This window comes from Ixodes scapularis, unplaced genomic scaffold (genome assembly GCF_016920785.2).
Source record: "Ixodes scapularis isolate PalLabHiFi unplaced genomic scaffold, ASM1692078v2 PGA_scaffold1__304_contigs__length_218370807, whole genome shotgun sequence".
NCBI lineage: Eukaryota > Metazoa > Arthropoda > Arachnida > Ixodida > Ixodidae > Ixodes > Ixodes scapularis.
This window is the reverse complement of record NW_024609846.1, coordinates 58,327,651-58,341,955: the sequence shown is the minus strand read 5'-3', so window position 1 is coordinate 58,341,955 and position 14,305 is coordinate 58,327,651. Positions and strand designations below refer to the sequence as shown.

The 14,305-nt window shown below is 46.2% G+C and overlaps 1 protein-coding gene across 2 annotated transcripts in view; it reads left to right on the top strand.

Moving 5' to 3' along the window:
- Positions 1–14,305, top strand: part of LOC8042564 — a 142,759-nt gene that overhangs the window by 105,079 nt on the left and 23,375 nt on the right. For both annotated transcript variants that reach the window (XM_042290750.1, XM_042290751.1), the window contains exons 3-8: positions 9,006–9,309; positions 10,521–10,646; positions 10,754–10,875; positions 11,339–11,859; positions 12,601–12,970; positions 13,840–13,937. In XM_042290750.1, the coding sequence (XP_042146684.1) occupies positions 9,015–9,309; positions 10,521–10,646; positions 10,754–10,875; positions 11,339–11,859; positions 12,601–12,970; positions 13,840–13,937 (1,532 nt within the window). In that variant the 5' untranslated portion in view covers positions 9,006–9,014. The remainder of the gene's footprint in view (positions 1–9,005; positions 9,310–10,520; positions 10,647–10,753; positions 10,876–11,338; positions 11,860–12,600; positions 12,971–13,839; positions 13,938–14,305) is intronic.

Sequence of the window (14,305 nt, the reverse complement as noted above, 5' to 3'; positions counted from 1 at the left end):
GTACTAAATTTAAAAGCTGTTTCTGATATTACCTTTTCAGTACCCTTTCTCTTTCTCTCTATTTCTTACTCTTAACATTTTAGAACCCAATCCGCTGTACCCTTCTTGGAATTCTCTTTCCGGTCCGAACCCCTTGTGCTAAATAAAACCGTGCAACGGACGCAGGGACGACTATGGAAGGGGTTCATAGACACAGAGCTGTTTTCTTCTCGCATTCTACTCGTCCCTGTGTCCGATTTGCGGTGTTTTAGCTTCCTTGTAACACGTACCGACTCACCCATCTACGAACGTGGCAACCTGTTAGGAGTTTGAGAAAATGACTACAATACCAAAAAGAAAGAAAGGGCGGAGTTGGAACAAACCGTGCACTTTTTTGTTTTGTTTAACTCTTTCGCGCGCACACAGAAAATGTGTAAGCTTTCGATGGTAAAGAAGAGTACGGAGAACGCGGACAATTAAAATAATAATAAACGAAATCGTAAAGGTGCACGTCGGTTGAACGCACTCCCGCGACCGCCATTTCACGCCTGTTTGTGTGTGGGCCCTTCGAAAACAAAGGCGACCAAACACGTTTGCCTCGCTCCGAATGCTTCGGCCGACTGCGAGTCCAGTGAGATTGGATTTTGCGAAAAGAAAGGGCTTTAGCGAGAAACGAACTCTGAGGAATTCGGCCTTTCTTCTCCTTTTTCTTTTCCCATCTTGCGCGGTCGGCTGAGGCAGATTAGAAACCGCGGCGATAAGCAGCTTCCCACGGTTATACTCGCACAAGTCTTCGTTGCAGAGCTTCCACGTTTCGCCCCGCAAAGTTCTCCTAAGCGGACGTGCAGTTATGTCTGTAGAACGTCTCGTTGTCGATCTGGTCACAGTGTACAAATTTTAATTCTCTTTGCAGGTTGGCGAGGTTACGAGAGTTTCAGTAGAGCGCTCCAATAACTCCGTTAGTTACGTCCGATAGTTTGCCGGCGCCTTTGTTGCCGGCATCGTATTGTTATCGGGTACCGTTAGCGGAGCTCAAAAGAATATATTAATAACTCTTAATTATCATCATCATCAGCATATATCTTTTTTCGAGGACCTAAACGGGTAGAGGGAGTAGGCCACTGATCTCTACTATAGGGGGCTGGATGGCGCTTAGCTGCTCTCCGAGCGTGGCACAAGTGTAGCCACCGGAAGTTCGATGCTTGTCCCGGAAGTCGGGCGTGCACTGGGCTTCCTAGTGCATTTAGTCGAAATTTTGGACTATGCGTTTTTGTGTCTTTGATTGGGTTTTAATACTCCCGTTCTGGACTAAATTCCGAGAGTGAGGCATTTGAACTTGGGACATATTCACATTTGATCAACTAGAATCTCAAAATGTTTACATCGAATGGCTTCCCATGATACCTCTCGGGCCTGCATGCGCTCTTACTGCACAACAAGCAGGCTCTCTTGAGGGAACAAGCGAAAATCCAGCGCCCTTGACGCTTTTCGAACCAGAACTCGGAAAGGTGACAAAGCCTGCCAAGCGTTCACTTCCGGGACAAGCTGCTTACTTCCGGTGGCTTCATACCTTTTTGCCAACGTTACTAGAACCACTCAGTTGGGTAACTGCCATAGAGACTGCTCTGAAAAAGTGGCCCCGATCTGTCCTCCAGAAGCGAGCTAATGGCGAACACAACGCCGCCATTTTTCCCGCAGCGGCCACTCGAGAAACTGCAAGTTACTTCTATTTTGGCTTTAATCGGCCATTTTGGCGTCGAAACAGGTACAGCGGAAGAGGTTACAGGGGTGTCACCCCCGTCTCCCCAGCGGACCCGCCGCGAATTACTACCGAAGTTAAAATGCACCTATGTCGGGGCGCGCTACCTGAAAGCACCGCTGAGGCATGGTTGTATAAAAACAATATTAATTGTTCCGCAAAACCTTGCAAACTAAAGATTATAAAAACATCACGCGCCCTTCATTTTGTACTAAACTCCAAAAAATTTCATACAAAAAGAGTCTTTTCCGTTCGTTTTTACACAAAAACATGCTTTCTAAAAGCTCAATGTGACCACAGTACAGACAAATGATAAAGAGTGGCGCTGTTGTCGTATTTAGCTCGGTCTCGGTGGACGCTAGCGGCCCAGGTTTCGACGGCGAGTGTCCCAACTGAGTGTTTTAGTAACGTTGCTGTTTGCTGAATGCGCCATCCAGCCCCCTCTAGTGGAGATCAGTGGAGTATAGCACATGTTAAAAATAGTTAAATAAATACAACATGAAAATAATAATAAAATACTGAAATCTGTGTTGTGTATTAGGGAGGCAGAGGGTAGTGACAGTTGCAAATATATTAGTCTCATTTAGAGCTATAAGCTGGCCAAGTCGTGCGTTCCATTCTTTTATATAAAACGGTAAAGCAAGCATTTAATAAGAGTCACCAAGGTGTTTGTCTGTTCCGTGTGTGACCACATTTTCGTTAAGGTTCACGTCGTATTGACTCTGCCCATGAGTTCGCGACCGAAAAGTCCCACGATGTTTGAAGTGGGCCGATCCAATCTCGATTGCTCGCGAATGGCCACTGCCCCTCTGAACCACCGTGCTCCACTGAAACAGACGGTTAATCTTGCTCGGCTTTCCACTCTGATGAGCGTTCCACATCTTGTTGACTCGGCGGCTTGCGATTTCCATCACCGCTGATCGGTCCGGTCGGTTGTCGTGCGAGGCCCAGGAGCGAGCGGTCAGCCGCATGCCGTCAGCCGTCACTTCCTGGTCGCTGCCTGCCGGTGCTCCACCGTGGCGGCCTGAATCCATCGGACACGCGCTCGTGCCGCCTGCTCCGAGGAAGCCGAACTTCTTTGCATGGAGGCCGAGCTTCGTTTCCTACCAACGGCTTTGCCACGCGGTGACGCGTTTAATCGCCACTTGGTTTTTCTTTTTCAACGGCGAGAAAAGCGAGGGAAACGAAAGAGGATGGGTTACCGACTTTTCAAGTGGTCGCTCAGAGTTACTGTCGGGCAGTTTTGTTGAATTATTGAACTGCTTGGCACCGAAATTGATGCATGAAATTGGACATCTTTGATGATCCCCATTTTCTGTTACATTTCTGATTAGACGTAAAAAAAGCTGCCTTAGTATAGTGCTTTTAAGATCACTTTGCACCGGTGATAAATAACGGATAGACCGAACTGTGAGGCTTGCGCGGCAACGGAAACTAGAACACCACACCTTGCTGTCCTGCCCCCCCCCTTCTTTGGCCCCCGAATGGCTCTTATAAGAACAATAGAGTGTGGTAGATTTTCGCGGTCTACTCGAAATGATCAGACTTTCCCCTCAGGCTGTGCAAGCAAAATGCGGCTAACGAGGCTGTCGAAGGCATACGTACCTGTTCCAATTGCTTCCCAAAATCGGGCGCCCGTTAACCGCCAGCTGGAAGAGTCACGTATCCATACGGACTTTCTTGCTAGTAGAGATTAGATTTTCATGTCTACGAATACGAAAACGCGGGTAGCCATCGTGAAACCGGTGCCTTGTCTTCAGCGTTTCTCGGCCTTCTGTTTGCTCCCATCGCGGTCGATGGACGCCTGCATACGCAAGCAAGCGTGAGAGCCGTCCACCGTCCGTCCTTGGCTGTCGTCTCGTTGATCTAGTCCGTCCGTTGAAGGCTGCCTGTTCCGGCATTTTAATCACTTTTAATGGGTCTCGTCGTCGTCGCGCCCCATCCGTCCTTAACAAGGCTTCCCGCAACAGGACGCTCGTTTTAGAGGCCGCTCGCTGTCGGGGACACGAACGGCCGCGGGATCCGGAGATCGCGGTGTTTCCTCGTGGCCTCGGCCGTGTTTGACGAAACGTCGAGACGTTGGTGGTTTCCATCAGGGGCCAGACGTGGGTCGTTCTAAAAAGGGGACATTGAAGTAGTGCTACGAGTAAACTGGTAATAACTGTGTTGCGGGAATGTTTAGACAGCGGGATGTTCGTTTGCCTCGAGGGTCATTTCACGTCTCCCCTGTAGATGAACAATTTAGCCACCGCAGTGTACGACTGCTAACTTGGGGCCCCTAACGTGCATTACCATTGATTACACGAACAGCCGCCGGTACGATGCTCACCCAGATCGAAACAGGCAGGAGCAGGGATGGGGATTGAGCCCAAGATTCCTGGGTTCTGCAGCGCGACCTTTCGCCCCACGTGCTCCGAGCTGCGGTGCCTTGACACGCTCGGCCACCGATCCGTCCGCCCAGTGAACACGTAACAGACGCCCATACGCATCGTTCAAGGACGCGCTTCTGCTGGCTGTGATTGATGTAACAGAACCTTCTGCGTGCACAGAATCGTGTTGGGATGTGTACACGGAGCAGAAGCCCCGTGGTCCCACTTCAATAATTCGTCCGTTGCATCGTATACAGTGTGATACCCAACGCGGCTTCATTAATTTGTGCAAAGTAATTTTATTACGGCTGAACACCGATTGAGCGTTTTTATTCGGTGAAAATAGGTGAACTTTAATAAATAAATACTAGTACATACATGCCGGGCAAATATAATACACACGAAATCCCCGTAGAAGGGTCCGCTTTTGAGCGATTAATCGGTTAAGGAATTAGTTACCAACACGTGCATTAATCGAAGAAGCGATAAAATAATTGCTTAGTTTCACGGCTCTAACATTACTCTTGCTCGAACTGGAGCGCTCTACGAGATTCTTCGGTCATGTAAGCCCATCGTAAACGCAGTGATGGGAGTGTTGCGCCATGTGCGCTAAATTGCGCCAGGAAAGAAAGTCTGCTACATCTTGCGCCAAAATGCCACTTTTTGCTAAGAATTGCCCCACGTCTGCGCCAACATGAGCTTAAAAGGAAGCTAAAGAAATTCCTAAATTCGGAAAAAAAAAAAAAAAAGAACAGTAAACGTTGTAATCTAGACACCCTATAAATGATGCGTCCTATGTTTTATTTCGATCTTATTAGTGGTAGCGTCGTAATATTCAATTACAATTTCGACGTAGACCCGCCCCTTGTTGCGCACCGACAGTAGGAAAGCGTGAGAGCGGAGAGAAAAACTGGAAGAAGTGACGTCATCAGCGGTGTCTGATGCCCCTCTCTCGCCACTAAGCTGGCTGGGGGATGCCACCAATGACGTCACGACGCTCTGGACATAACAGGCGGCAGAGAGGATCGCCCCGTGCACAGCGGCAATCGCTGCCCGCATTTTTTCGAAATGAATGCGGTTTACGTTTACTTCTGCCCAAGATAAGTGCGATAACTGAATTCACGGTACAAAAAAGCTATAGAAGTCCGCCCAGAACTCGGATTTCTTTAAAAGTGCTCAATTTTAATGCTCAGTCAAGCAGAAGAAAGGAAAATGGTACAGATATGGGCACTTTGCAGTGTCTTTTTAACTCACCGTATAGTTTGTTTCATTATTAGAACTTTGAGTTTGGCAGGTTCATAAAACTTGGGGGACGTGTTTTACTGATAGACGCATTGTAGTGGACATGAAATAAATGTTAAGGCGTAAACGAGCTGGTGTACAATATAAACCTGATAAAAAAATCCCGAGACTGCAGGTAACGACACACGTAACCTGCAGTCTCAGGGGTTTTTGAATCATGTCTAGTGGACATGCTGGTTTTTGCTGATATTGTATGTGAAATATTTTTACACTCTAAATATACTACCGAGTGTAAAATGGGGATGAGAAGAGAGGCTTTATCTCAACTGAAGTGTTGTACTATGCTTTATTTTATTTATTTATTTATTTATTGTACCTTCAGGGCCCGAGGGCATTACAGAGGGGAAACGGTTACAAAAGGAAAATCACTAAAAAACAAAATAACAACCTAAGAATAGAAACACGAACATAAGAAATTTTAACTTAGAAAAGTGGTTAAACAACGCTTAAACATAATGGGATCTGTTAGAGACACAACTGACGATAGAGGTGGTTCCACGTGACTGTTGTTTTGGGGATGAATGAATTATAAAAAGTAGTGGTTTTACAAACAGGTAGACCGATTTTGTTTTGGTGATCGACGCGTGGCGAAACATATGAGGGAGGAGTTAGTAATTTTTGGTGCAAGGAAGAATTGTGATGATAATTTTATCAAAGACGGGATAACTCACGACGTGAAGAAAGGTTAGGTAGGTTTAAAAGCGTTTTCATGGATGTTACGCTTGCACTACGGTGATAGTTGGTAAGAATGAAGCCAACAGATCTATTTTGAATAGCTTCGACTGCTGTTGTAAGTAAGTCAGTACTGGGATCCCATATAGAGGAGGCGTATTCCAATTTGGAGCGGACAAGGGTTTTGTATACTAGTAGCTTGAGAGATACAGGGACAGATGGAAAATTACGTTTGAGGAAGCCAAGCATGCGGTTAGCATTGTTAGTTATGTAGCGAATATGAGGCTCCCAAGACAGGTTCGATGAAATATGGATCCCCAAGTACTTATACGATGATGCACCTTCCAACCAAACACTGTTTAGATAGTAGAAAGAAGGGTGCGAGTTAAGTCGAGAAACAGTCATTACTTTACATTTGTTAGTGTTGAGCTGCATGTTCCATTTGTTACACCAATTAGAAACACAATCAAGGTCAGACTGAAGGATAGCAACATCAGAGGTGTTAGTTATTTCTCGGTAAAGAACGCAATCATCTGCAAATAAGCTAATAGAGGACGAAACGCAGGAAGGTAAGTCGTTGATAAAAATAAGAAAGAGCAGGGGACCTAACACTGAGCCTTGAGGGACGCCTGATGTCACGGGAGCTGGACTTGAAGAAGTATTATTCACAGACACAAATTGAGATCGGTTATTAAGGAAAGCACGAATCCATGAAAGTACATCCTGATCAATCTTAAGTTTGCTAAGCTTATGGAGTAGTAGATTATGTGACACCTTATCGAAAGCTTTAGCGAAATCAAGGAAAATACAATCCACCTGGGAACCACGTGATCAAGAATAAGGTGAAGGTCATGAGTGAAGGTGAGTAGCTGAGTTTCACACGAAAATGATTTACGGAAGCCATGTTGTGCAGGAGCAAAGAATGAATTGGATTCTAGGTGTTGAACGAATTGAGAAAACATAATATGCTCAAGAATTTTACACGGAATGCTTGTTATGGAAATGGGACGGTAATTGAGGGGAGAATGATGATCACCGGTTTTATGCACAGGCGCCACTTTAGCCACCTTCCAATCGTCAGGTAAACAGCCTAGAGTAAGTGATTGCTCAAATAATTTAGACAGTATTATCGAAGAATATTCTTTTGTGCTTACCAAAAATTTAGAATTAATTCCGTCAACTCCCGCGGAGCAGGATATTTTTAACTGTTCATTTATCTTTATAATTCCACTTGTTTGAATTAAGATGGGATGCATGGGCAGAAAAGCGCGTGGTTGAAGTTGAGGTAAAGTTGAAGAAATACAGTTTGAAAATGATTCAACAAAAGTAGAATTTAAAACATTTGCACAGTCATCGGTGGAAACAGGTTCACCTGATAAACTAAACAAAGACACTGTGGTGTTTTTTTTTGCCGTTAATCGCATTCCAGAACTGTTTGACGTTGTTGGTTTGTAGTGATGGCAGGGTGATAGAAAAATAAACTGACTTTGCATCCGCGATTGCACCTTTGTAAGCAGTGGCAGCCTCATGATACTCGAGCCATCTAACCTCGGAATTTGTTAACTCTGCTGCACGAAATTTGCGCTTCTTTTTATTGGAAAGTCTTTTTAGGGTGTTAATGAACCAAGGGGAATTCGAAACAATTGGGATGTTACGTAGCGGTATATGTTTATTGGTTAGGAGCTCAGCCTGCGTCTTCAACAATGTCCAGTTTAATTCTAAAGAACGGTCAGAAAAGTGGTCTAAGTTATCTTTAAAAAAAAGGCCAAGGGCACCGTTAATAGAGTCATAGTCACCTCTACCATAGTCTCGTATTTAAACGAGACTATTTAACTCTTTTTTAATGCGCATTGTAAATGGAACCTACTCTAACCCCAGCCTTATTTTTAAAAACAGAAAATGCTGTGTTCTTTTTGCGTCTTATCTATTCTTATTAGAAAAGATAATAAGCAACATGTTTCAATATCAGCGAGGTAACTTCAGTCATAATCAAATATGAACTCATTTCGCAATCGATGAAATAACTTGTTCAATTTCGAGTGATGTCCTAACAGATGTCAGCATCTGCTCCAAAAACGTCAGTGGCTGCTCCAATCCAATAATTTGCCTGCTACAAAACATGCTACAAAAGGTCAAATGCCGTTTCCATTACTGTAAACGGGTACAAGTACACTCCTACATATGTGCACTCGCTCGTACTCCTAGCCTGTACGGTGTGTTCGAAGCTCCCCTGCTGTCGTTCATCGGATGTGCTTTCTTGTATTGGGAGGGCTCGTGAACGTTGTTCATTTTCTTTCACTTTATTATTATTATTTTTTTTAATCACACACCAAGCGCTTTAAATTGCTACGAGAGGTTGATCATCTTTTGGCGTAGAGGAAGCGTTGGTGATAACGCAATATTGTGATTGTAAATTGGGTCAGAGAATTGGGGTCGATTCGCTGATCTGTTAAAACCCTACTATAAATAGCAAAAGCCGCTTGTGACTGCTTATGGCCGGTTCGTAAGCAGCCACAGCGGCTTGAACAGTTGGTCAGAGTGTGTGAACTAGCCTTTAGTTCTTACCGCGGAGCGTTTTGCTACTTCCTGTTGCTAGATACATTGCTCATTGTTAGGCTAGGCTCTTGCCTAACTTTCCCTTACCTAACCTAGCGTAACCTAACGTAACGTAACCTAACGTAACGTAACCTTCCTTAAATCAATCCTGTGACACATCCCTGTCCCCATACCGAATTGAAGAACACAGACTTTGCTTCTTTTCTCAGCTCAAGACCATCCTTCTGAGGATGTGCCCACTTTGTTTTTGAACTTGGCCACTCAATTAGTCACACGAAGCATCACGTGACAGCGAGGCATCCTCGACAACGACACAGCACCGCCGACACCTCAGCAGCAGCTCTTCGGCTTGGTCCTCCCTGCTGCAGGGCTGCGGCATGGCGCCGCTGCAGAGGCTCTCGTGTCCTGCGCTGCTGGTCTTGGTGTCCGCGCTGGTCGCGGTGACCGACGAGTCCGGCCACTGCCCCGACCGGCAACGGGACGCGGGCGTCCTGCTGCTGCCGGAGGCTGACGTCTTCCTGGGAGCCTTCGTTCAGGCCCATGCGCCCGCCAGGGACGCCCTCCTGGGCTGCGCGGGTCCCCTGGCGTCGGGCGTCGAGCTCCTCGAGGTCTTCAAGTGGGCCGTAGCCCTCCTCAACAGGGACCAGGGCTTCGTGCCGGGCGTCAAGATCGGTGAGGGCGCCCGATGTCTGCTTTCACATGGGTGCAGCCGTAGCGCAACGAATTTCGCTTCATTCATTTTACCTCAGAAGCACGTATTACATGACGAAGTTGAAAGCAAGAAAGTTCGAGAAGTCGTGATGTACGTATATGCATCTAAACAAAATAATAGCTAGTGATAGATGTCGTATATACGCTTATACAATAATAATAACGAGGGACCTGTTAATACTAAAAAATATAACGACGTTAAATAACCTGAAATGCGAAACGCTCAATATAAATAGATAGTTCACAACTCAGTGCACCAACAAGCGAAACAAAACCAATTAATAAAAATAAACAAGTCAAGGCAGCTTTTTCTTTAAACAATATGGGATCTGAAAGTGACATTTTCGGCGATACTATTCCAATTCTTTATGTATAGGGCGAGTGCATGGGTAATCGAGGTAGGATGGATATGACGACTATGATATATGGGTAAAAGAGGAAGCGAGAAGGATTGGGTGCGTGTGTTTGATTCACTCGATTCGGTGCGCTTCGGTTTCAACCGTGTAAACGTAACCATAGAAGCAGGCTATCACTCATCCTTTCCTTCCCATGAAATTGACTTATTCTGTGACATGCTAACCTCATTTTATTAAGCCAACCCCTTATCTAACACCCTGATATCAGGGTTCTTGACCCTATTTAAATAAATACATAGATAAATATCCTCTTTCTTCGCCTCGCTCTCGACTTCAACTCGCTAAATTCAGTTTTCAGACATCGATAACATTGGACATTGATTCTTGACCTCGACCGGTGTGGAAGAATAATAGGGATAAATTATGAATATTGCGGTTCAATCAGAAAGCCACGGAGGTTAGTTTATAGTAATCGAATAAGGTATTTGTCGTTTATTTGTAATTTAGTAGCTATTCTGCACAAACTTATAAAATAACCTTATCTAACATTTGTGTCACGTGGGAGTTTTGGCCCCCTCGCGAGACGCGATCACAATTTCTATCTTGCTCGAAATGCATGCCTTCTGGTTATCGCTAGATTCGACGATCTATTGCTCGATATTACGAAAACATACTTTCTGGTATGATTCACCACTGACATCATGGACAGTTCAACATCGAGAGACGTACGGAGAAAGATCAATATCCTGACTGTCCTCCCCTTTTGTTGGTTCAATCATGTGCGTGATTTTGTATGATTTGTCCCTTATAATTCAGGTATGCGGGTGTACGATTCCTGTGGCCACAAAACGAAGGCCTACCTCCAGCTCGACTCTCTGCTTCCTGTTTTAAGAGGGAACTCCGAGACGTGCCTCGGCACTGCCAATAGCTCCAGGGTGCTGGGTAAGATTGATGACTCTTTATACTGCTCCGCTCGTGGTACCAAAGTAGTCAGCACTAGTATAGGGAATATCTTCGTCCGTCGCCCTTAATGTTAGTTTGATTTTCAGGAACCCTGATGACAAAAACATTACGTGACGAGGATCTGATCGCCAGCCTTTTGAGGGAACACGATGTCCCGAGCATTCCATTGGAAAGCAGTGCCATAGCTGCTCCGGAAATCTTAGCCAAGGTGTGTGTCCTTTTTTAATCTCCATTCCTCTGTACTCGCGGTCACGTGCTTTTGAGACATTTACATAACTAATAAAACAACCGACTGATAACAGGAAGAGAGAAATCCCAAAAACGCTCCTCGAAGAACCGAACGCTTGTGTCTCTTTTAGTACGATTCGTCAAGTGAACACGAGTGTAGTCTTTAATTATAGTTTTGCATTTTCCTGTGAATACATTTTGTGTAATAAAGTACACCAGAGTGCAGGTGTTGATTGGGTTTTGTTTGCCACACATTGAGGCTATCCTTTGGGACGTTGTTAAGCAGAGCGTATACAGTTTCACTAAGCGGCCTTTAACCTAGATTGTTCAACTTTGACTTCAACTAATCTTTTCCTGTTAACGTCAACTTCGATCATTGTCAGAACAAAATGTGTAGGGCTCTCCCGAACGACTGAGCAAGTACCATCTATCTTCTTGTATAGGTCTTGCTGGAATCCGCCTTCGACATGAAGTGGGAACACTTCGCCATTCTTCATTCACAAGATGAATACAGCGTCTCCGTCGTCAAGACCATTAGCCAGAGGGTGGTCTCCACGGCGTCTCCCTGCATCACGCGAATCGAAGCCATTCCAACGCCCGACAAGAGGGACGCGTCCGAACTCCACCGGCTGCATTCTCTGCTGAGCGAACTGGACGACTCGGTCATTGTGGTTGCTTCGCCCACCACGGTCGAAGCCCTCGCCGATGTGCTCTCCTCGGAGCCGTCGGCCAAGCGCCGCCAGTGGCTCTTCTCCTGGGTTCCGAGCGAAGAAGCGCTCGAAAAGCTGGGCGTTCTCCTTAACATGAGCGGCTTCTACGCGCTGGGTCCGTACCCTCCATCCGTCAGGTCGTTCGAGGAGCACTGGAGCAAGCTGGCTGAAGTGAGCGTCCCGGGAAAGCCAGAAGACCAGTGGTATCTGGACTTGGTCGCCGCCAATAAGCACTGCAGGGTTCAGGGACTTAGGCAAGCTCTTTTTTTTACGTGATAGCGTTAAGGAGCGCGTGTCGCAGAAAGTACGGCGTCGGTGTCGGCATCAGCGTCGGTGAGACCGAAAAGTCCTGATTGGTCGATAGGGTCATGACGTCACAGCCTCGTGTGACGTCACACGTGGCTGTGACGTCATGACGCTATCAACCCGCTAAATTTGTCTAGAAAGTTTTCCGCTAATTTTGCGCGGGATTTATATAAGCGCGGCCGGGTTCATATGAGAACGCTTTGCGAACGGGGCCCGATAACGCTATCGCATGTGAGTTCTTTGTTGTTTCCTCCCCTTGAGCTAATTGGGGTATCCGAGAAGGGAAAAAACAGACGCGTTTGCACTGGGAGTTGTATATCGCATCAACAAGTGGATCGGCATGGATTTCGGTCGGAAATGTCTGTGCTCGAACCCTTCGTTACCGGAAGTCAGTTTCCACGTTAAAGAGGCCCTCATCGCCTTGGGCTACCACCTTTCTTTTTTGCCCCCAAATGAGTAAAAAGACAAGCTTTTTTTTTCGATCATTTTAGTCATAATTGTTTCAAGTTCAAATGGCAGCCAACTTGGCCTATGCCTCCGCAGTGAAAAATACTTGCTATCACAAGTGGGCACAGTACAAGTACACCGATATGAGCGTCAAAAAATGTATTCTTTTCGACTTTTCTATTTTGTTTTTCCACCCGGAAAGCTAATTTACCATGTTCCCCACCGTGCTGCTCTGACCCCAGAACCCCGGGCCAGGAGAACGCTTCTCCCTGTGCGGACTTGGGGCTTCGGCTCATGCCGACCGACGCCCTGGTGCGGACCTCCCGTGCACTGCCGGCCATGCGCGGCGTGTTCACGCTGGCGCAGGCGCTCCGTTCCGCCTGGAAGGCCACGTGCCGGGGCCAGGCCGGCCTGTGCCCCGAGCTGCGGGCCATGACGAGGCGCCAGTTCGCCCAGGCCTTCCTTGAACCCAAGGGGTCTGGCGCCGAAGACGCGCCCGTGTCCGGAAGGGGTGCCCGGGCGGCGGCCGATGTGCTGGGCGAGCTGGGCAACAGCCACCTGGCCCTGACGAGGTTCTTGCACACACCGGGCCAGGGAGCCGACTTTACGCAGGTGAGTACGTTTGAGCGTGAAGGCCCGTTCACACTCTTGCGACCGAGTAAGACCGAGAGAGAGCAGACCGGGTTTTAAGCCTCTTGCGATCTCTTAGCACCAGATTCGCTGTGGCGCATCCGGTCCTAAGAAGTCGCAAAAGGCTTAAAAACCGGTCTAGTCTCTCTCGGTCGTACTCGGTTGCAACAGTGTGAACGGGCCTTGACCGATTGCGTTACGACCTCTTATGACTGCCTACGACGAGGTGGTTACTATATGGTAAGTGACGTCCGCACAATCCGTCTTTGTAAAACGCAAGCAATCTGAAACCAGCCGGTCTCAATCAAACGTAAATGACTTGGCCAGGTTTTTCTCAAGATGCTCTATCAACTTAAGGAAATTTTGTTTTCTCTATTAACTTCAATTATCTCGTTTTTGGGAAGAGGAGAATGTTCTGATGGCAGAATCATACAACATAACTTAGAGTGCATAAATTCCAGGGGGAAATGCACCATGACATGCCCTGGTGGTGAACGGGTCGAGAGTCACGCTATTCTGATGATTGACATCGAGTTGTGCCGCGTTGTGAGAACTCATTTCCCATGTGGAAGAGTGCCACGTGGCGCTGGTCTACGCGCGTGCAAACTCTCCTCGGTTTAAGTCGGTTGACCGTGACTAGTACCGAATACGATATACCAGAGTGGTATTTGAAGCCGCGTATTTGTGATCCAAACTGCCGCCGTTATATTTCGCGATTAAAACTGCCGCTTGTTTGTTGTGACTCGCCTTGCAGAGAATAGAAGGTAACATATTTTTGGGTGTTCACTTTCAGCACTGATATGTGTTTTACACAGATACAATAATGACATATTTTGAACTGTTTTCTACAGGTGATACTGTATGATTCAGAGGAAGCCAAGCTGCTTGAGAAGGATACCAAGTTCCTGCCTACCCTGTGCTCTCCCAGCACGTGCCAAAACTGCATCCGGTATACCTGCGCTTAATTGCTTCTGAAGACTGTTGAACACCTTCCTCGAGCCCAAGGGAACCCGATATAATTTATCTTTTTGTGTTCATGCACACTCACATTTCTTACCAATGTCATGTAGATATTAAGTAAAAAACAAAATGACTTTATATAAAGATTTTTTTACCTTTCGACCTTGTTTCCAGGTTGACAGGATATAGCACCTTGCAGTGTATCGTTTCTAAGCTTGTTAAATAAACGAAGACTTCAATTATTATTAACTCGAAGGTTAACAAGCAGCAATGTTTCCAAACCACCTAGAAAAATAATGTGAAAAAAAAACTATCTATTTGATTTTGATTTTTTTTTTTATCTTATGTCACCAGGTT